Raw genomic sequence first — 24,956 nt, forward strand, 5'->3', positions numbered from 1 at the left:
CGCTCGTCGAGACCACTGGCACTACACGTAAATTACAGTGCGCGTGTTGTATGTATGAGAGAATCAACAGACTGCGCTCACACTGAATGCACTTTTGCATTCAAATTTATAAATGTCAAATGACAAGGATTCTCTTTTAGGTGTCATATAAAACAAATAATTGATTTTCTTTTATTCGTGCAATGGATAGAATACTTCATTTGGTGAAAATGCATGATCCATTTAGCAAGGTATAGCCGAGTTGAATGGATCATTTCATCTATCACCTCATGAAGTATTCTGTCCATTGCACTCATTCAGATATTCATTATTTGTATAAAGAATAATCTTTGATAAACATAATATCCTCTGATAATGCTTGTGCTAAGCTTATTGCAACAATATTATATTTGTACAATATAAATGGAAACTAGCTTCATAAAAAAGGAACCGTGTTACAATTATTTTGTTGTAAGGAAGGATCGTAGATTTATAAAAACAGTGGGTTTTTTTGGCAAATAGGAAGAAGAATGTAGAATTTGATAGAAGGTATCTTAATGATATACATTTTTTTATGAGAGAAGGGGTCTGATGTATTTTATTTCACTTCTCAATAATCAAACATTTTTAGGTTCCTTGAAGAGTCACTTCATTTATCAAGAATCAACATCATTAGGTTTCTCCGTAAAGGCTTGTGTATATTTTCCTACAAAAAATAGCACCAGAGAGTTTTAGATTTAAATCATGGAGACATGCTTAGTAGAAAAAAATTGTATTCATGGGGAAGATGAAGGCACGATAGCCGAGTTTAAGATTTTCTTGGAAATGGATTTTGAAATTAGGTCGAACCTACTCTGATTTAGAAAATTAAGCTGGCAAAATAAAATAATTTCATCAAGACATTTAAAAGTCGACCTTATGAATGTCCAAACCCTGATTTTCCTCCATTCTTAGCTTAGAAATTGCCTTGATAATTTTAAAGCATTTAACCATTTTGTAGACCAGAAAAGAGAGCCTTTTGATGAATGCTCCACAGATTTACTTAATAGAACTGCTCTCAAAATAAATGCCACAAATTTTTGAAGTTGGCCTTGATTCATGATATCTGCCTACACATGGAATATTACAAATTGTCATTTTCCTCTCGAGGATAGATTCTCAATCCACATCTATAGATTTAACACAATTTCAACTCACTTGCACACAGCCCATGTCGGTCCATCAAACTAGCACAAAAATGTCATATATTTTTCAAACGGCTGTATTTTTCAGTTTGTTTAGATGAAAATGTTATTATTTGTGAATGTTGGTCATGAATTATGGGACAGATGGATAACTTTGGCATTCCATAACATCCACATTTTAATCTATATTCACTCCAAACTTTTGTGTATCATATGAATTCAAATGAAATATTGTTTTATGTATATGTGGCATTTCTTTTGTACATATTAAATGGAATAGAACTTTATACATGTACAAGTCATAGTTATGTGCATCCTTTCAAAGTGTCGAAAAGGAGTAATGTTGAGAGAGCTCGGGGAGGGGGACACACTGACATGACACAAAAAATATCCAAGCTGAATATATTATCTTTCTTTGTATTTATTCCAATAAAGATCTAAAGAAAATAAATTTTTGTTATATTCATGGGTTAATGAATACATACTGTTAATATTTTAATAACCCAGCACATCGTTATTGTTTTTTTTAAGGGACAAGTCCACCTCAACAAAGAGTTAATTTGAATAAAAAGAGAAAAATCCAACAAAAATAATGCTGAAAATTTCATCAAAATCATATGTAAGATAAGAAAGTTATGACATTTTAAAGTTTCGCTTAATTTCACAAAACAGTTATATGCACATCCTAGTCGGTATGCAAATGAGGAGACTTATAATTTTCTCCTCATTGTCAAGTGACTCAATCATTAATTCGTCCCTGAACATGTGGAATCAGCCTTTTTTAAGAATATATGGTTCAGTCAGCATGGCCCTTATTGTCAAATCTGTAAAAAATGAAATATTGTATAATTCAAACAAACAAAATAGTGGGTGATGGACATCATTGACTAATTTGCATGACACTTAGTTGTGCATATCACTGTTTTGTGAAAAATAAGCGAAAGTTTAAAATGTCATAACTTTCTTATTTTACATACGATTTTGATGAAGTTTTAAGTGTTATTCTTTTTTGGATTTTTCTCTTTTTATTCAAATCAACTTTTTGTTGGGGTGGACTTATCCTTTAATATTCTATTTTATCATTATGCCAGTCCTACAAATAAAACCATACACATTTTCAAATCTTTCTAAATTAGAAATTATTCTAAAAATTACAAGAATATGTTTAGACAAGTGTGAATAAAGATAAGGCACTAACTAAAAGAAAAATACAATGTAGAAAGTAAAAAATGTTAACTTTAAAGCGTGTTCAATGAAGTAGAGAAAGAGACATACATAAAATTTATTACTGTTACTGTTGTAAACAATATGTGCAATTTCACACCTTACAAGCCAGAAATGATTGAATGTAAACATAAAAAATTTATTAATGGTTATAAATCTGGCTTCACATTTACATTATCAGGTGCTCTAGATGGTCTCTTTTTTTTTGGTATCATGAAAAATTCCCATAGAAAAACATTTAAAAAATCTGGCACAGGTCTCACTGTAGTGTATGCCTGTGCTTCCTGAAATTCAAATACTTCTTCTTAATACAATATTAAACCGGTATATTTCAATACATTCAAACATAGCTTTATATGATATACTCGTACCGAGAGCATTTCAAACACTTATAAAATATGATCACTAGGCCCCCTTGTAAAAATTATTAACATTAATGAGAGTAATGGGCCTCTTTTTGCTTTACGAACTAGCAAACCAGAATACAACCTCTCCGTTTCTGTCAAGCCTCTGCTGTTACAATCGCAACTATAAATAAACTAATAAATATCATTTGAACATAAATATTACGATATACACCTCTTTCAGCACGTTGCAGCCTACTGAGCCTGTATAATGAACTAAGCCTCTAATTTCCTTCTATAATTTCATTCAGTCTATAATTTCCTTCAAGTTTTTGTACAAAATTAATTTTCTGGTAGAATTTCATACATATATGTATAATGTTATTACTAAGAATTGCAAGTGTTGAAATTATCTATTTGTGTAAACCAAAGTGGTCTGGTCGGTCCTTCACACATCTATCAAATTTGCCAGGCACTGGAAGGATGTATAAAATCAATTGTGACTATTAGTGGATTAGTCTTCGGACTTTGAAACAGAGGGTCGTGGGTTCGAATCCCAGCCCTGGCGTAATTTCCTTCGGCAAGAAATTTATCCACATTGTGCCGCACTCGACCCACGTGAGGTGAATGGGTACCCGGTAGGATTTATTCCTTGAACGCTTTAGCGCCTATTAATATGGCGGCTCAGCTACAGCCGGGGTAATATTGTGATACCAAGTATCAAAGCGCAGCTGAGTATATGCATATAAAAACTGCGCTATATAAATGGACATATTATTATTATTATTATTAAGTATATAATTCAACTGTATCTTTACTAATAAGGCCCCAAGAGAAGTTAAAAAAATATTCAGGAATAAAGTGATAAAGGCCCAAACCATTCTCATAGTTTATAATTAAAACACATTGCAAAATAAAAACAAAGATTGTCAAAAAGATGGTTCTTAGTTATCTTAGGGTACCCAATTACAATTTTTTTTAAAAGAGAGGGGGATACTACCAACTTAATATTTGTAATACACGCTTACTGTACATATGTCTGTAAAGCGCTTCGATGTATTAGGCGCTATATAAATGCGGAATATTATTATTATGTATTTTTGTGAAAATGAATGGTTATAAGATGGGAAAAAAATAGATCTCTACCATCCCCAAAATGGTGTTCATTTTGTCCATGAGAGATGCTCATACTAATCATTCATTATCAAGAATATAATAACAGTAAAGAACGATTTAATGAAAATTACAGCATCTGTGCACATTACAAACATGCAACATTTGAGGGATTTTACAATACTTCAATTTTGATGGTATTTTTGTCATCTATCATCAGCAAAAATATAGATCATCTTTCATACCATATCACATCTCAATTTTTATTAACACATATATTTGGATCAGATAAATTTGCCTGTTGTAAAAGATATATGATACGATCAGACTGAATAGTATCATACTGACATAGATATAAAACAGAGTTGCATAATGAGAAACATGGATTCCCCAGAAACAAATAATATATATTGAGATGTAAATATAACTGAAAATTTGTAATACAAAATATTGCAAAGTTTATAATAGTATGAATGCATGTAAATCCCAATCTTGTAGATATACACACCTGAATGCATTTTAAGTAATCACACAACAATACTTGACGGCTTTTTTAGTCTTTACAGAATGTGTATAACAATCTATTACAGGTTGGACATTTTTGGTGGAATTGACTTTGAAATGATATGCTGCGTACAGCTACATAAGCATTAAGTTTTCAATAGGTAATAATAATATAAGTATAATATTAGGCAATAGTATAGCCCTGTCTATCGAGAGTAATCAATGTTATTTGTTTCTTTACTTGTTTTTTTGATGAAAACTGTTGGCAACATTTTCCTGATAATAAATAACATGAGATTAATTGATTCTAATGAGTTATAAGTAAAAATAATGTTACAGTTTTGATTTATGGCTATACACCAAATTTGCAGCAGATTCGTACATGAAATCAATTTTTTAGCAAATTTTGGTCTGAACTTACATATTTGCATAATTTTGGATCAGCATACCCGGTTGTTGTGAATTTGGTCCAAAAGTTTGCAGGAGACTCAAAAGGAAAAGTCATAAAACAATGCAGTGTGAACCTTTAACACAAACAATGTCAGGGTTAATGCAATAACAGAACTCTTTCTCTCCAAGCAAATTAGTGGGTCATTCAAAGGTTCGATGCAAAGAGAATGTAAATTAGAAACTCATAATGCTGAAAAACATGAATAGTGGAAGAAAACAAATTCAATATAAATAAAGTTTGAAAAGTATTGCATTCAAGAATATGAGTAAAAGTAACATTTGACAATTCATTGTTTCCTGAATTTACAATGTTGTGTAAATGATATGCATAGAACAAAACATGTAAACAAAATGTGATCCTTGGCAAGATAAAGGATATATTGAATGAAAGCACTGTAGGATATGAAATACTATCGCCCTCATATGTTCATCAGAAGGAAATATCAATATTCTATGAAACAAATGCTGGCGTGTGTTATTAATAATCTGGCAATCACTAAAAAGAGACAATGACCTATGATACTTTGTGTATGATAAACATACTGGCCCATATTCTGAATTCAGGTTTAATTTAAACTCTGGTTTAACTATGGAAAGCCAGTTGTCACATAAATCTCTAACAGTAGAGGTTCAATGTATCAGCTCATTTGACTCCCAAAACATTATTAACTGCCTGGGAAGGATAAGTATGACAGTTGTCTTCACCATTAAAGAATAAGTAAAGAGCACAGTAAACATGTGAAGCATTCAATGTTAACAAAATTTTTGAAATGTTTGGCTTCCCATAATTTTAGCAAAGAGATAGACCATGGTCCAAGTTAAACCTGACTTCAGAATACAGGCCACTGAGTATAGGAGACATGCAGACAACTTGGTACTTCTATTGAGCAGGTCCAATTTGACATAGTTGAGCGTGTTAATAATAATATAAAGAATTGCATAACAATCAAGAGATGAAGTACAAGAGTTAATACTTTTGTGAGAATACACTTCCGATATTGTATTCGAGTTCAGATTAAAATAAAGATTTTCCAATATTACAAGATCCTAATGTATAAATACTTGCAATTATTCCAGTTCATTCATAATTTTGAGATTAATTCTAACTCCTTAATCTCATATGTGTATGAGGTAAAGCTCAAAGTTATACAAGCTGGGCCCTGATTAAAATGATTGTATTGGATGTTTCTCAAACACATACTTTAATTTACAAGAACGTCCCTTTTCCTAGGTTAACACAAATATTGTGTTATTTAAAAAAAATAACAAAACCCTTACTCACAATTACTCATCCACCTTTTATTGATATTAATGAAAAATATAAATAAATATACATATGGTAAATCATTGAAATGCTTTACACATGAAAGCACAATCTTGCGTTAGTAACTCTGTAGTAACTTAGTAACTCTTTTAATACAGGTCTTATAAAACTCAGCTTTTGAAATCTAAGAAACAAATCTAGCAGGTTTCATTTGACCAATCAGTGAGCATCTCTGGCTTGTGCTGCTTGGGCTTCAGCGAGTGCAGCCTTCATATTACCTCCGTTCTCCTTTTCCATGCTGAAGGATAGCTGGCGGGTCAACTCTGCTGCTTTCTGTTGCATCATGGGATAGAAGAATGAGAGCAGAAAGATATCAATAAGATAAACATTCAGGCTCTCTTTTGAACACTCAAGTGGACGGAGGGGAGGGGTGGTCAGGGTGATTGTCTCATTCAAAGTGGGCAGAAATATGATTTAATTTAAACTTTGGACTCCTGACTGAATGAAAGATTTATTACATTTAAAATGAATAGAGTTGCTTGGTGGAGAAAATTATCAAACATAATTTTTTTTTTCTCAAAATCAACAATATTATTTTGGTTGAAGCCTTTTGTTTGTCAACTCTCGGAATGCCCCCCTTAAAAAAAACGTAAACAAATAAAGAAACTTACCCTTTCAGCAAGAGCTTTTCTAGATTCAAACTCTTCCTTGGCTAGCTCTACCTCCATCCATTGAGGTAGATCAGGAATTAAGATAGCTATGGCTGCCTTGAAGGCTAGAAAGATGTGCTGTTAGCAGAGAGGAAATGAGGGGAAAATATCAACTTCTTCAGCAGTATTCCTCAAAAAGAAATTCATCAAACATGGATATTTTTTTAACTAAATATCAAAGCAGGTTGTAATATCACGAGATATGCTTTAATACATCAAACTGACTGTAACTTATATAACAATGGAAAGATCTAGTGAGAGATTAGAAGTTACAAATCAATTTCCCAAAGCATTCCATATTTCTCAATGAAGAGATCATATCTAATTTCGTTGATGATAAATACCATGTTATATCATGTAGAAAACAGCTCAGAGAGTTTCTAGAATGACAAATGTTCACAAAATTCATTAGCCACTCATCAAATATTTTTCACTTGGATTTATGGTCACTGCTCTATATCTTAAACTACTCACAGATTGGTAATAAATGCTTATGGACTTCCTGCTTAGTAAAATGCTATAAACTATATGTTTATATGGTGGCAAAAAAAGAAGAAAGCTTAACTGTAATCTTATATATGTACTTACCTCTACAATCACAAAGAGGAGGATGTATTTGGTGGTAGACATGTCAGGAAACATAGACTGGATCTCGGGTGATAGCGCCATCAACGCTACATTGGTAAGGACAGCTATGATACTCATTATCTCAAAGGTGATCTGTCAACGAAAAAAAAATGGAGACTCATTATCTCAAAGGTTATCTACAGGCAAGACTGAGTTATTAATATGAAATCATCATGGTTTTAGTTTTATCTATTTTTTAAGCAAGAAAAACAAGATTGTACTTGCATTAAAATATCTGTAGTCACTTGTAATGACCTGTAATCAACAAGATTTTGTATGGATGATATCAGCTATATTCTGTTTCATAAACAGTTTACTTAAGTTCATCAATAAGACAGAGATATCAACAGATGAGGTTGTCATACCACAAATAAGTTAAATACTTTCAGGTTTCAAAGGACTTTTAAATCTGAAAATAAAGCACTCATGTTCGAAAGTTAGTGACAATTAAAATAGTGATAAATATCTATTTGAAAATGTTGCACGTTACCAGTACTTTTTCTAAATAAGCTCTAAACCTTAATCTCCCACACCATTTTGCAAACTGATCAACTTCATAAATGTAACATAACTTATTTTTAACAAATTTGTGACCAGGAAAACTGAACAAACGGAGCTAGAAATCTCTGCATTTTGGCTTTGCATATCTACGGACATAAACAATCTTGAATTTGAAATTATTAATTCAAATCAATAAGAAGCATATATTTTGAACTTGTGCTTGATCTGTAGTGTTAAAACAACACTTATCACCATGGGTTCCTGGTATGTTATGTTACTTTCAACGAAAAACTTGCATTCAACAAACCATATGCATGGATATCAGTATATTTTGATAAATCTCCCATGCTGTTCCTCTGTAATCACTTGACTCCTCTTACCTGCCATGTACCAATATCTGCTACGGCCTGTCCAAACGGTCTCTGACAGACTCTGCTGAGCTTGAAGGCATCACTGCGGACCTCGATCACATTGTTAAGTAGAGCAAAGACAGCAGCCAACGGGAACACAGCTGAGAAGAGGAATACATAGCCAAATTGCAGGAACAGCTCAAGGTAGTCATCAAATGTCCCCTGGAGAAAGAAAATTGAACGCATAGAAAGGAAATGTTCATTGGTTTGATTTTTCTCAGAGCTGGGAGTGGAAAACGTACATCCAGCTTTTAGATCTTGATTTACATGTATCAGGGGGGGGGGGATAATTTTACTCTTCAAACTCGCTTAAATTACTCTTATAACGTCCAAATTAACACATTACCGGTATTCAACTGACATAAAAAGTCAAAGATTGCATTATTCTGCTTTTATCACATTATTTTTCAGAAAAGGCTATTGACTGTGTAACATTGCTTACATGTATTTCTCAAGTTTAAAATAACATTGACACCATGTACTTCCTATAATAGATTATTATTGTTATTATTATTATATTACATGTATTCAGCAAAAGAAATACAAAATATGATTACTTATAACAGAAAGAAAATATTTCCCTTGGAACGCCAAGGACAAAGAAGTTAATACATGGCAATTGCTTTTTGCCATAGTTCCAAGGGAATGGAATCATTGTCTAGAGGATAAAATTAAAGAATTATAATATACACATGAATGACTCTCATGCTTTCTTTTTAGTTTTTGGTGTATCAATATTCAATCACAATTCTTTAAATGCTGAAATGGAAAAATAAATAAATTGCAAAGTACAACTATACCTATAACTACTTATTCAAATCCTTCTAAAAAATAAATCAAAATAATAATCAAAATTACAAAAGTATGAAATATCATTTTAAAAAAATCATAGTGTTCAAGTCAAGATGTAGAAATTCTCTTAAAATTACCCTAATCTACTAAATTCATGAAACTACATTTAAATGTATGTAAAATAATAGGTGGAACAACTGTGATATTAATCATACTGATTGTTATAAAATCAGATTTTTACAATTTGTAGGAAGTTGTGGAAATCAAGTCATAAAAACAGGAAATACCAATAAAAAAGATTGACTTCCTTCTATGATACACCAAAGTCCTTTTATTACAAGACAAACAAATAAAAATCAGAAAATCCTAAGAAATTACCACAACATCCTATTGCAGAAAACACATTTCCTAAAACTAGATCCCTACAGCGCAGTGAGTAAGGCAAAGGTGGAAATTCTCCTATTCACAACACCTGTGGTTAACATCCTATCCAAGGGACAGTGTTTTCCACTCTATCATAGCTGCATGCAGAATTGAGCAACATTTTATAAAGAATTGGGTAATTTGATTCACAGCATTTAATCTATGATACTGTATCACATACCGTATATCTTATTTCATGTGTCAAGTAATGTTAATCATATTTCTTGGCTTTTCTTAATATTTTGCATTTTAGTCATCATATGACACACATATCACTTTGTGGGCTGGTACCATCGTCAGTTGTCAATGTGCTAATGTAACATTGGGGTGGTTTAAAACACACTCAACTATGCCTCAAGTACTAAACCATGCCTAAATTCTATGCATGAACACCTCATAACTGTGTTAACACTTTCTTATTGACCAACTTTTACCTACACATTTAACAGAAAAAGATTTTTGTGTAATCCTGTCCAAAGTTTTGAAACCAACATAGATTATAGAAAAAAAATCAACACTGTTCATAATTTTAAGTGAAGTAGAATTATTCAAATAATGTTGATGAAATATTAAACAAAGAGCTCACAACAAATGAATTAACTATGTCCCTGAATACTCTCAAAGGAATAGTAATAAAAAATATTCTTACCTTAACCTTCACATAACATTCAATAAAATCAAAATAAATTAATCAATAGGAGAGTACAATGCAATTGCAATAAAACTTTTCAGCAAAATATTTTTGGATTATATAAATACACAAATATTAAAGCAATACTTTAATGTTTGACTTAATTGCAAAATCAGAAAGCTTTTATAAACATATATATAAACCGGTAGTCAAACTAAGGCAAAATACTTTCAAACTATTAGGTATTGCTGAACATTATCATCATCATCATCATCATCATCATCATCATCACATCGTTATCATCATAATCATCATCATCACCACCACCATCATCATCACCATCACCATCATCATCATCACCACCATCATCATCACCACCACCACCATCATCATCATCACCATCATCATCATCACCACCATCATCATCATCATCATCATCATCACCACCATCATCATCATCACCATCATCATCACCACCACCACCATCATCATCATCATCATCATCACCATCATCATCACCACCATCATCATCATCATCATCATCACCACCACCATCATCACCATCATCACATAGTTATCACCACCATTATCATCATTATCACCACCATCATCATCATCATCACCACCATCATCAACATCAAAATCACCATCATCACCACCGCCATCATCAACATCAACAACTGAACTCACTGGATAATGGTCCATTTTGCTCTGTTCTGCTACAAGCTGAGCCGCATCTTTCTTTCCACCCTCCCGAGGAGCATCATCATCTTTCTTAGCCTTGGCAACATCATCATCCTTTCTTCCCCGCCAGAACCTCAGGATGAGATAGGGAAGAGCGGTCTCAAGGAATTGTTCAATGAATTGTTGGATGATGAGTAGGGTTGATAGGTACTGTTGGATACAATGAAAGGAAAGAATTATGAAAAGATGTACTAGAATACACCCTAAAATTGCTAAACATTACTCAATACTTGAGACAGTACCATATATAAGAAATGTTAGCACTTGCAATGTTAAAACTTGCTGAGGTTTGCCTCAGCTTATAAAAAGTAATTAATACAAATATTTCAACAATAAAGGTTGATGAAATATGATTACCTCATGAAAATGCTTCCCCAAATAAAAATGACAACCAACGACAATAACAGTAATAATAGATGTGATTTCCACATCAGTACAATACTAATAGACATGTTTTTAGAAATCAACTCTGCAAAGTACGGTACTAAAGGTGCAAATGAATAGAGTTTATACTTAAAAAGGGAAGTTCATCCTAACGAAAAGTTTGTTGTAAAAATAGCAGAGAGAAAAAAAAAAATATTGTTGAAGGGTTTGAGGAGAATCCATTAGATATTACGAAAGTTATTAGAATTTCAAATGTTTGATTTGTGACGTCAAAAATGAGCAGTTATGTCATGCAAAACAAAATGTATGTATTTCATTTTTTAATGGCTTGTGATGACTTTATTTTCTTCTTTCCTTGTAGAATCATGTAAAATGTTATGTGTATTGATATACTGAAGGTACAATAAAAGCATTTCTAATATATTCTGAGAAAATGACATTTCATTGATTTTCTACCATATGATATATAGGAAAGCTGCTCGAATATGACGTCACAAATCATAAAACTACAATTCTAATAACTTTTTGTAGTCATTCATGGGTTTTCCTCAAACCTTCATCAGTATCTTCATGATTTTTATCTGCTATTTTTGCAACAAACTTTTTGTCAGGGTGAACCTCCCCTTTAAAAGAAATGCTATGATATATTCAATACAATTCCACTCTCATTCACAAAGATGGCTAATATCTATCTAGAAAGTAGATAACTCTTACAGGATTACAGTTCACCAACAATTTAAACCAGTGCCCAATGGCATATGATTGATTATAGTATAATAAAGTGACATACCTTGCGTAGTTTGACCATATCTTGAAGGTAGAAGGCAATGAAGAACAGGCACATGAAACAATTTGCAAAGTCAAACTGTATTAAGCAGAAAGAAAAAATGAAAGAGAAAATAATAAGAAATTGTAAACCTATTGCAGAACATACAATGAATTATTCAAATGATTGTAACACCCAAACATCATGGTTGATATTCTCACAACACTTACAAAGTTAATTACATTTAGACTTAAAATTAATCCTTGAACAACTTGGACCACGCATTGATGGAACGATGGCTGCCAACTCATTCAACAAATTACAGATTATCTTAAGCCTTCAACATAAAGTATAAGAAAAATTGATTTAAAAAATGAGCAAGAAATAAGAAATGTAATAACATTAATACAAAAATAATTAAGATGAAAAATCGTTGATGCATCATTTTTGTCAGGACTATTAAAAAACAAGGAAAAGCTATCAATCCATCGAGGTGGAATATAATTCATGTTTGGTCTTCATCCATGATTTATTTTGGTTCAATTTGCGTGAGAGGCTGAATAATAGAAAACATAAAGTTCAACAAATCCACTTTTAATATTTTGAACTTGAAAAAAATAAAGCAAATATGCTAAAACCATGTAATATTACGGTTGTAAGTAGTTTTAGTATAATTCTTAATTGACCATGCAGTGTTCCAACTTACCCCATACCATGTTCCAACTAAACCTGTATATGGGGTAAGTTGGAATGCTTGCGATGGGCTTGTTCAAGGTGGATTTTTTCATTAACCATCATAGAGTTAACAATTCTATGGGGGTACATTTGAAGCCCTTAGACATATACTTCAAGTTGATATATTGATTGTTTCTCAAATGGATTTTACAGCCATTTTTGTCAAAAATGTTCCAACTAACCCCAATTTCCCCTATATCAGCCCTTATGAGGACAAGGCAATCTTTCGAAAAAAATTGTCCTAAAACTGCTCGAGATAATGAAGGGAAGTTTGACAGCAGCAAGGTAGCAGTTTGCAAGCACAGACTCATATCTGACACTTCAACCAATAACAGGTCTAGATTGAAGACTAGACTCCAAATACTATGTCTATAGAGCCAGCCAAAGTAAATAGTGAATCTAGTCTCACCAATTCAGACTCTGCATTATGCACCATGCAATCTGCTAAAACCATAGATCTGTGCCTGCAAACTAAGTTGAACCTGTATTAATGGCCACCTCTGTATAGCAGGCCCCTGACTATAATAATGACCACTGAAATTGATTCCCATGTAGGGAGATTGTGTGTAAAGAACCTGTTTACAGCAGCCACCTGCCTATAGTGACCACTAAAGCTCCTTTCAATGAGGCAGATTGTGTAAGAACCTGTCTTTTGCAGCCACATGCCTATAGTGACCACTAAAATTGATTCCCATGGAGGCAGATTGTGTGTTGTGTCTACAGCAATCACCTTTCTATAAAGGCCAGTTCGTGTTTCCCTTGGGTGGTCACTATATAGACAGGTTTTACTGCATTTCAACAATTTGTTTAAATTTTCATGAATTACATACGAAACGCTTCTGTGTGCAGCATGACAGAGACACATAACTTTTGCTTAAATACCATCCCTCATCTTCATTCCCCAGTTTTTATCAATCAACTGTTCTGAAATTGTTTCATGTAAAGTGTAGAAATGATATAGTCTTGTATTTTCAGAAAAATAATGTCTCAATTCAAATTTTGTACGACCTATTAATTAAAATATATTATGATTTGTGAAAACAGGAATGAAATGTACTGACATCGAAAAACAGGAATGAAATGTACTGACATCGAACTAGACTTTGCATGGTTCGTGTTTTACAATAGTCATTGATACAGTATCAAAATTTCATCTATCAATATAGTCTTATTTTATCACTGTGATTTGTGCAGCTGTGCAAGAAAAGAACAAGTGATAAAAATTTTTCTCCCTAGTTATTTGGAGCACGAAGCAGCTGAACTGGTATTTCATGCAAAGTGAATCATAGTTTATGTATCTGGAATCATGATGATACTTATACAATTAGATTCTAGTTTCATATTGACAGTATTATTGGTACATGACTGCATATATACACAGTATTATAATGATACATGGAAGGTCAAGGTATCTGACAAATTTTGGGAAAAGACACTCACCACAACGAGTTTAAGAATCAAGTTGTTTTCATGGGCTGACTGAAGACGATGGTTTTCTGTTATACACACACAAAAACAAGACAATCGCATGCAAAATACACACCCACGTGAATACAATATTTAAATCTTAAAATGTACTAGAAAGCAACAATACATGTTGGGTGAGGTTAGGGGCAACGAATAACAAGGGTATTAATGTTTCAGGAGGTTCCAGAAGTGGGGGTCTTTTTCAGTACATTTGTGCAATTCAGTGATATCCACAAAGGATAATTATTTGCTGTTCAATATTGTATTATAGAGCTATGCATTCGTCCATTTTTAAAGTCGAAAATACAAATAATACTCAAATCTTATTTCAGTACAAAAAAGAGAACAGTAAACTTTTCACATTATTATGCATCATGAAAGCAATTTGAACATGCAAAATATTTTGTTCCATTTGATATTGATTATTGGTACAGGTAACAGCTGTTTACAATAACAATCAAAACACATGCTATGAAACTGCAAAAGACTGTTAAAGGTCTTTGAAATTCTCTGTTGAACAAAAAGCATTCATATAGAGTGGTCTTAAAAAGTTGATGAACCCCACCAGAAAATGCACTCCTTTATGCCAAGTGTTGAATGTAGACAACAATACAACAATGTTCAGCGAGCCCAGAGAGATGTCAAAAACATGGCACATCATGAACAATTACAAATATGTTCATTTTCTGGTGGGGGTTCACCAACTTTTTAGCACCACTGTACATTAATATCAAACACAAAATAAAATCTCATGTCATTTTGTCATTTGCTTTACATGCATTCTAAATGCATATTAAAAAAAAAATATTTGTTAAAACATGCTTGCAAGAAATTCTTTTTGCTATTAATGTTTTAAATATTAATATGGGAAATTCTTTTAAACTTTAAATAAGAATGATTAGTATGTAAGGTGTCAATGGTGATTATATTTCAATTACAAAACTACTCATGCCATGACACATTAACGATTAGGGCTGGAAAATTCTTGTGACTTGTATATGGACACACAAACAACAAATGCATTCCCTTAACTCTACTTCATTACATGCAAGATGAAATTCATTTTATAGAATCTAAAGAATATTGAAATACCAATGGCATTTCAAGGCTTCGAAACAGAAACTCATACAGGTATGTAATATCTGGGGGAACATCCACAAGACCAAGACACTTCAAGAACCTACCCCAATCGTTGAGAAAGCTTGCAATCTTGCGGTAGAAGGAGTTGACGATGATGATAACGACAGCATAGAGCACACTCGGGAGTAGGAGCACCAGGCCTCCGACAGTGGTGTTGACATCCACCTTGGTCTTGAGGTAATCTTCAAACCAGAAGAAGCCTAACATCATGAGAAAGGCTAGGCAGAGGAAGACCAGGATGATTGGGGCTGAAACACAGTATTTCTTGTAGAAACGTTTGGACTCGGGGTAGCGAGGCTCTCTTCGTCCGGTCACAGGGTTGGTGCCGATCGGTCCGTGGTACTCTGCCCTTGGCTCCTCAAATTTCACCATACCTGAAGGCGAAAATCAAAATGAAAATATCTTCAAGAAATTTTGTCCATTTTAGATGAACAATTCAATAAATGAAGTAAACACAAAATAGTGTATCTCTTGAAAGTTTCTATGCCAAAGAAGAGAATGTTGTGGTTTCACAGTACACCATGCATTCCTTTAAGTGCATGTGTTGGTCCTAAAAAAGGACCACCCAAACTTGACGTTTATTTAAACAAGTGTGTTCTTGCTGTCTGTAAGAGAATAGTGTGTCATCACTGTGATGAATTCTAAAAACCGTCTTTAAAAACTTGGATGCATAATATTCAAGATACGAAAGCCATGTTGTAAAATTTTCAATCTTCAAAGTATAAACAAGTGGAATGCCTCTGGCCGTCTCACCTGCATCACGCGATTCAACATAGCAGCAGTGCTGACTTTGAAAACTACTATAACTCACACAAGATGTTCAGTGATATTTGGTTACTCTTATTTCCATGTTTTATGAACTAGACCAATACACTTACAGAGATAGAATGGTAATTCAACAAATACCCCCAATGTGGCCAAAATTCATTGACCTCACATGACCTTTGACCTTGATCATGTGACCTGAAACTTGCACAGGATATTCAGTGATACTTGATTACTCTTATGTCCAAGTTTCAAAAGTCAGAACAATAAACTTGCAAAGTTATGATGGTAATTCAACAGATACCCCCATTATGACCAAAGTTCACTGACCTTTGACCTTGATCATGTGACCTGAAACTTGCACAGGATATTCAGTGATACTTGATTACTCTTATGTCCAAGTTTCAAAAGTCAGAACAATAAACTTGCAAAGTTATGATGGTAATTCAACAGATACCCCCATTATGGCCAAAGTTCACTGACCTTTGACCTTGGTCATGTGACCTAAAATGCGCACAGGATGTTCAGTGATACTTGATTACTCTTATGTCCAAGTTTTATGAACTAGACCAACTTACTTTCAAAGTTTTGATTGTAATTCAACAGATACCCCCAAATCGGCCAAAGTTCATTGACCCTAAATGACCTTTGACCTTGGTCATGTGCCGTGAAACTCATGCAGGATGTTTGGTGATACTTGATTAACCTTATGTCCAAGTTTAATGACCTAGGTCCATATATTTTCTAAGTTATGATGACATTTCAAAAACTTAACCTCAGGTTAAGATTTTGATGTTGATTCCCCCAACATGGTCTAAGTTCATTGACCATAAATGACCTTTGACCTTGGTCATATGACATGAAACTCTAATAGGATGTTCAGTAATACTTGATTAACCTAATGGCCACGTTTTATGAACTAGGTCCATATACTTTCTAAGTTATGATGTCATTTAAAAAACTTAACCTTAGGTTAAGATTTGATGTTGGCGCCGCCGCCGTCGGAAAAGCAGCGCCTATAGTCTCACTCTGCTATGCAGGTGAGACAAAAACTGCTCTTTAAAAACATCCTGCATAAATTTTCAAAGCAAATAAATTAGCTACATACCTGGCTTAGCACATTCGGTTCTATGTATTTGCTTTAAGTTTAGATCTTCTCTTCAAAAGTGGAGGGAGAGTGTGTTCCAATCTAGCTATAGAATCAACACAGAGCACACTATCAGCGTAATTTCTCTTACCATAGGTTCCCCATCGAAAAGCCTTTGCATTGCACTTCCTCTTCCAGAACTCGAGGAACAAGGTGGTCCAGAAGAGATTGAAGATGGCAAAGATAGCATAGCCATGGGGAAGATGGCCAACAAATGTATCCAGGAGAAAGTAGATGAGTCCAAACGCAGCGGGGAGAAACAGAGCCTTGGTATAGAATCCAAGAAAGGAGAAGTAGATACCAATCTTCTCTCCAAAGTAGTCCCTAATCATCTCTATAAAGGAGTGAAAAAACAAAAAGAAATAATTCATTGTATTTCAGACGCAAAGATCCTGTTTACGGTCACTGTGATGCTCAAGATCCCAAAATGCTGAGCAAAAAATGACTATGTATTTTGACCATTTCTATAGGTAGCCTCGCAGCTTGGCCATGCTTTCAGGTAAAGACATTCAGTACGCTATTGGGCGGCACCCCCCCCATGTTAGTTTACATGCAGAGTGCCACTCTAAGAAATTAGTAAAAGGCTGAAATTTGGGGGAGTCCGTTACTGTAGACTCACAAGGAGGGGTTCCAATTGTGAACCAGAATTTATTTTATTTTATACATTAATTTGAATACAGTTATTCTACAAACTGAAATTGTTTATATTCATACTTCACACTTAAGATTATGTAAATGGAGATGAAGAAAAATCCTAGATTGGAACAATGCTTTATAGGCTACAGTAATTCAATTTGCTTGATATTGTAAATACCCGATGCCTGCATAAAACTACACAAACATCAAACTTTAATGAAGCAATTAAAATAGTTTTTCACCTGTTCATATATTTCCATACATACATGTACATTCTAAAATACACTAATAAATTTCAGAGACCACAACCCATCATAATTTAAGTAACGTAACCTTGGATTGAAATATATTGCACATATTGAATTTCAGTCCTTGAATTTTATGCCTCCATACAGACAGAGTTATGTAACATGATATCTTATATAGATTTCTTATCTCCAATCAGTTTTGCTGGTAATGCAACTGTACAGTGATGTATGGGAGTTGTTTACATGTAGTGTGCCCCTTTCACATTAGGTTTGTGGCAAGTACGGTAGATCTTGAATTGAAAAAAAATAAAATAAAGATGATTCTCACATCTGTTTGGCTGAGAGGAAATAAGTCAGTGAAAATCACAGACAAAACTCTTCATGAAAACCTTCACTGAAGTAAATCTGAAAGTAATTGATACAACTATTGCGCTATTGAACAAGCAATCATTATTTTATCTAGAAGATATAAGATCATAACCTTAAATAAGCTTACATGTACCGGTACATGTAACTGCAAATGTACAGTTTCATTATCCACCTGCAAATTGTAAACAATGATCTTTACCCAAGTCAAACATGGAGACCTATACACAACGTGATACTGTCAGAAGAATACAAACATGTCAACTTTAAGACAAAGAACCAACTGATATCTTATCATTGAGAACACAGGATGAGACTAAACCAACATCAGGGTGTGGGATTGTTCTCGTTGGCCCGAACTCACAAAGTTGGTTTTTAAAACCATCGGTTGAACCCATGGTTTATGCAGATTTCCTGTATTAATTACGCTTATTTACCGCGTATATTAAAAAATGTCCCATGCTGATGCACGCTTTTGCCAGAGTGAGGCAAATTGACGCCTGTTGTGGTTTATCTATGCTATTTTATTCATGAGTCCACTCTTCAAACAGTGGACTCATGAATAAAATAGCATATCTAACAATGGTAACAGGTGTCAATTTGGCGCACTTTGACAAAAGTGCGCATAAGCATTGGACATTTCTTATACACGCGCCTGATACACAATACATTTAATTTATACAGAAAATCCGCATAAATCATGGATTCAACCATGGGTTTTCAAAACCACCTTTGCGAATTCGGACTATTAGGTCTAGCAGAACACATCAAAAGCAGGTAATCATGCACACCTCAGATTAGAAGATTATTAAAATATAATGTGATCCAATGATGTCTGCAATAATACGCTTCAATGATCAGCATTGATGGAATAATTTCCCTTAATTTGCACATAAACCCAGCTGACATGATTTGTAATAAATCATATCACAGAAAAAAATATCTGCAAGTCATGTATGAATTTTGGTTGTTATGCAAAATATATTAATATCAGGATTATACACAGGTCAAGATCCTTTAATTCTACATTCTCTGGAATTTGGAAAATCATCTCATTTTATTGAAAAAAATGAAGAAAATTACCACCAATTCTAAAGAACTTGATTAATCTTGCTGGGACACACACTGTGTAGAAGAAACTCAGTATACAGAGAGTGGGCACACTTTACACTTGGAGTCTTGCAAGAAAATATTTGCAATCAATTGCAAATATTCTACAGCAATTTTACAATTGATAGATCACCTTTACCTGTACAGCAAATCAGAATTATCAGATTATACTCCTTGTTGCAAGGAAGCAAATAAGCAATCAATCACAATTTCATCACAAATGTGATTTAGGGACCGAAAATAGACTTGTAATTGATCGCAAGTTTCTTGCAATCGATCACAATTTTCTTGCAGAAATACAACCTAATACAACTTGAACTTCAACCAGTCAGAAGTATACTTTTCGGACTTAATTGATTTTTTTTTCTAAAAACATAACTCTTTGTGCAATGGGCTTGCGATAATAATGATGATAGTCTTACCTATTGGTTGACCTTGGAAGTAATTGGAATGATTATACCAATGATTCTCTAATGATATGAGTTCAGATGAGGTGTGTAGGGGATAGATTCCATCAATGAGTCCACTGTTCATCATCTTAGGCACTAAGATATGAAAAGTCATTGAAAGAGGTTGAAAAATTAGACATTTCATACTGCAGTCTTTCTGAATGCCTCAAATTACTATATACCTTTGATTTATAAAATTGCCTTTTTTCTTCACCATTCAAATACCATTGATGATTGAAAGTTGAGTTTCTACATGATCACTTATCTTTCTTGTATTCATAAAATGCACAATTTTACATCTCCATGTCCAAGTAGTTCTGAAATCAGCAGAAATTCTTCTCTCTTTAGTTCATCATGTATCGTAAGTACTAAAGGCAAGTAAAATTGTTAGGGCATGTACGTGCATCATAAAAGAAATAACTCCAATCTTTCATAAAAGCATTAATATGATCCACTTCTCAGCCAAAAGGATAATAAATAATGTTAATTTAGACATCTGTCCCATTGCACTACACTACTAATACATACTGTATCAAAAACATATAAGAACCATATGGTATTGTTAATCAATACATTCTAGCTTATCTATACAATATGATCCTCAAGAGCATCAAGTTCTTTTAAGTACTGATCATAATACTTGTATACATTTCGCACTGGTTAAAAGTTCAACTACCGGTGCTGTAAAACATGTGACACTATTTTAAACAATAACAAGTGTAATAGGGGTGTATTTAAAACAGCAATGCTGAATACATGTAAGCCACAGAAAGAAAAGAATTATAATTCAAGGTTTCTCACCTATTCTTTGTTCTGGGTGGAGGGTTATCTTTTTGGTCTCGGTACCAGGAATGTCTTCTTCTTTGGAACTTCGAACATTAGTAAGGAGGTAGTAGATTACACGCTGTTTCTCGCAAGTAGTCAGGAAACATTTGTCTGCAATAAGATGAAATACATTTACACGATTATAAATCATATAAAAGTTCAGCACATTTATCATAGAGTGTATGTGGAATGTGTTAAAAGAGGAAAAAGATTAGAAAGAGAGGGTACTGGAAAAATTACTTATGTCCTCTAACTACAGGATTTTCATGCATGCATGCATATGACTGGTCAGATACATTATGTCCATGTTATGTCCATTATGTCTATCCTGAAAGAAGTCTATTCCTCATCTATTCTGAAAAATTTCAAAACAATTATCTATGACAAGTCACGACTTACTTCCACTGTCAAAGTGATCCCGATGTCCCCTACTGAACTCCCTCAGGGATCCATCCTTGCATTTCTTCCTGATACAGATCTTCTCAGCTCCCTCAAGGAGCCTCTCCCTTGTTGCTCCAAGCTGGAGTACAATGTCTCCATCACCGTTGTTCTTGGTTTGGATGGTGCTGACTAGGAGTTCCCCTCCTCCCTCCTTCTCTGGAGCCTGTAAGGGGAATAAAACTTTGAAAATAATCCAGTTTTCTCTCATATACTTTTGATCCTCAATGAATACCCGGTACCAGTCAAACCAGAAAACATTTTTGTTTTGTTATCTAGATCTACAGGACCTTACTGACACCATGGCAGCAGTTGACAGTATAAAGCATCTTCAAAAACTAAGGACTGATGATTCATTTCTAAAAAACACTTTTTGAATTAAAGACGAGTACAAATCATCAGAGCTTTAGAGGGTCTTTCTGTTAGTTTCTGAATTTGCATGATGAGTTGACAGTTTCTCAGACTTCATCAAGAGACTTATCACAAAAAGTTGAGACAACTGCACAGAGGCAGTTGTCATCACTCTGCATTAATCTACGACTGACATGATTGGTATCATCTTCCTAACCCTAGTGACTAGGTGTTTGAGCTCTGTTTAGCAGCCTTTTCCTCACTCTCAACACCAAAACAATAACTGTTCTGTAAAACTAACCTTTAGAAAGGACAAGAGCCAATTCTTTGTTGACATGTTAGTGCCTTTGCTGAACTGCAAGATACACAGCATTTTATCATCATCTTCATCTTCGCTATGGTTACAGCAACTTTCAGTGCTTGCTGATCCATTCTGTGCACTGTTTGGATCTTCCTGATGGAGCGGAATGTCTTGAATGCTTGCTTTGTTATCAAGGTCATCATAATGTGATGGTTCTTCAATGTTGATATCCTCCAACAGTCCTTCAACCGGGTCTTGGACGGGGTTGACGCCGTCACACTCCATCTAGAAAAAAATAGAGATTTGTGGAATTTCAACAATTCCATGACACACTCTCTATGGAAATCGTGAACTTACATACTAAAAATAAGATTTCTTGCAGACGGTTATTTCTAATTCTGTCCATTTCTTGTTAGATATGCTCATCTTGTGTACGATTATAAGCCAAAACTAGAGGAAGATCATGTATTAAATCTACATGTAGTCCAGACTTAATGACTGGAGTCACAATAAGCAACAAATTCGTTCACACAGCTTCCTAATTTCTAAAGAAGTACAAAATAATAATTAACGTCAGGATAAGCTGTACTACAGTGCGTATAAAAAAAAAACAGGACAGAATTGAAAAATCTATAAAATTTTTGTTTCGAATTATGATGTCTATATTTTGGTGCTAATAGGTGCTCTTAGATCTTATCTTTGAAATGCAATAAAAAAAAAAGAGTTTTGTTCATGCTTGAGCGAACACGGGACGTTTTTGTTGGGGGTTCAAAAAGAGGCTTGCGCCAGAATTGCAGAATATGAGTAATATGATGATCAGACTTCTTGCTAATCAGGAGAGTTCCTCTGGACCTTTTCATTATTTGTGCCACAATTTTCGAATTATGCTGTCAAATTTTATTTACAAATTTATTTATTTACATGAATTATTACTTGAATTATTTTGTTTTCTCATTTGAACTTCTCTTACCTTTTAATTTTCCTTCATAAGTAACTGAGAAAATAAGATTTTTTTGTCAACCCAAGCAAGAAGATTTGCATTATTAATTGGAAAAACTTGTGACTATTCAAATCCTATTATTATATGAAACAAATTATGTTATGTACCTTTAAAAGACATGTGATGTATTTTTAAAGGGGTCATTGATTCTTTGACCAGTGGCACGTTAAATTGCTTGACAGGAAACACAGGAAGGGATTCATGTCTTTCAATGACAATGGTGTATTGAGTCAATTTTGAAGGAGCTAGATATGGCAGGTCGGGTAAAATGTATTAAAAAGTTGTGAGCGAGCGAAGTGAGCACGCAAATATTCCCACTTTTTTATTATATCAAATTTTGTGATAGATTTTGACATAATATTCAGAAAATCATATCACATTTTACTTTCTATCTTTCCTTTTATTTCCTGTCCACTTTTTTTCTTGGTCATGATTTTGTTTTAATTGAGGGGGGGGGGGGCATCCCGAGCCCCCGCCCATCTATGTGGCACTGTTCAAAAGGGACCATAACCTTTGTAGCACACAATGAAAGGATTTGAAAAAATTCCACGCTCTCCCATATTTCGGTTGAAAATTGTTTTAGCTTGAAGAAGGAATATTCAAAGCTAACAAAGAGCATATTAAAAAACAAAACAGAACAATTAAAGTAAATTAGATCTGAAAATGAATTTCGACCGCATGATTTGAAAATTATGGCAAAAATAATAAAAAGGATAAGAGGAAGTCTGCTAATTAGCAAGAAGTCCAATCATCATATTTATAATTTCATGCCATTTTGGCGCAGGCCTCCTTTTTAACCCCAGACAAAAACATTCTGTGTTCGCTCAAGCATGAACAAAAAAAAAATTTTAATAGCATTTAAAAGATAAGACCTTAATTAAAAGCATCTATTAACACCAAAAAATAGACATCATAATTTGAAACAAAAATTTTATAGACTTTTCAAATCTGTCCCGTTTTTTTTTTATACGCACTGTACAGTCATGAGCGGTAGAGGCGCATGGCCAATATGGGAGACTCTCTCCAATAAGGGAGACAATCTCCCATATTGGAAACTCGCTTTGCAAAAGAACAAAAGAAAAAACACCAACAAAAGTATGATTTTTTCCACCCAAACAGTACAGAAGAGCAGACCCAGTATTACATGAAAGGAGTCTAATCAAATTACTCTTAAGGAGGTACAAGCAGAAAAAGACCTAGGGATATTAATTGATTCAAAGCTGTCTTTTAAAGACCAAGTGTCACAGATGTGCCCAGATGTCAGGAAACTGCCACTCGTTAGACCTTCATCCATATAAATCGTGGTAAATGCTTGATTTCTGTTTTAACTATTTATTCGGAGAATTATTTTGACCATACTTCACGCTTGTCAGGTGAGTATGCCTTTACTCGTAAGGTCCTGGGCTCCCGCCTGCGTAGCGGGCGGGAATTCCCTGGGTTACCACTAGAGGAGATACTACGATCGATGAACAGGCACTCAACTCAAGCCTACAGCATCGTGGACTTAAAGTAAAGTCTATGAAAGTCTCTGATATTGGAGATAATCTCTCTCATCTCATTGGGAGACAATCTCCAATATTGGCTGTGCACCTCTACTGATGAGAAAAAGATTCAAAGAGCTAACCCAGATGGGCCTAGGATATGGGCACAGCCACCCATCTGGATTAGGAAATAGCAATTAGCAAGACTTAGACTCTGGAAAACCAGAGGCCATAGTCTAACTCTAATCTCTAAACCATGGCCGAGGCTGAGTTGAGTTCCACATAACATTGGGCAGAACTCGGAGTGTTATAAATCAAATGAGATAACTCACGCTTCCAATTTCTTGATCTGTGTTCAACTCCATGCCTGCTTCCACATCATCTAACGATATAGCAGCAGAGTATTGGCTGATTGATTGCACAGCGCGGCCTGCATGAATCATCACA

The 24,956-nt window shown here is 34.0% G+C and overlaps 1 protein-coding gene across 1 annotated transcript; it reads right to left on the bottom strand.

Moving 5' to 3' along the window:
- Positions 1–5,568: 5,568 nt before the first annotated feature.
- Positions 5,569–24,956, bottom strand: LOC121407767 (anoctamin-10-like). Its single transcript, XM_041598963.1, has 14 exons — positions 24,842–24,956; positions 22,029–22,313; positions 21,338–21,542; positions 20,915–21,049; positions 20,087–20,209; positions 17,396–17,638; positions 15,437–15,766; positions 14,226–14,281; positions 12,075–12,149; positions 10,847–11,050; positions 8,281–8,472; positions 7,361–7,492; positions 6,734–6,850; positions 5,569–6,395 (listed from the first exon to the last, which is right to left on the bottom strand). The coding sequence occupies exons 1-14, from the start codon at positions 24,950–24,952 to the stop codon at positions 6,282–6,284; spliced, it is 2,322 nt and encodes a 773-aa protein (XP_041454897.1). The 5' UTR covers positions 24,953–24,956; the 3' UTR covers positions 5,569–6,281.

The sequence above is a fragment of the Lytechinus variegatus genome, chromosome 2, assembly GCF_018143015.1.
Source record: "Lytechinus variegatus isolate NC3 chromosome 2, Lvar_3.0, whole genome shotgun sequence".
Lineage (NCBI taxonomy): Eukaryota > Metazoa > Echinodermata > Echinoidea > Temnopleuroida > Toxopneustidae > Lytechinus > Lytechinus variegatus.

Bases quoted from the DNA above. Each gene is read 5' to 3' on its own strand.
- LOC121407767 (XM_041598963.1), bottom strand. From the start codon at position 24,952: ATGATTCATGCAGGCCGCGCTGTGCAATCAATCAGCCAATACTCTGCT. The intron at 22,314-24,841 runs GTGAGTTATCTC...ATTTTTTTCTAG, and splicing joins CAGATCAAGAAATTGGAAGC to ATGGAGTGTGACGGCGTCAA. The intron at 17,639-20,086 runs GTAAGACTATCA...ACTCCTTTATAG, and splicing joins CTTCCAAGGTCAACCAATAG to AGATGATTAGGGACTACTTT.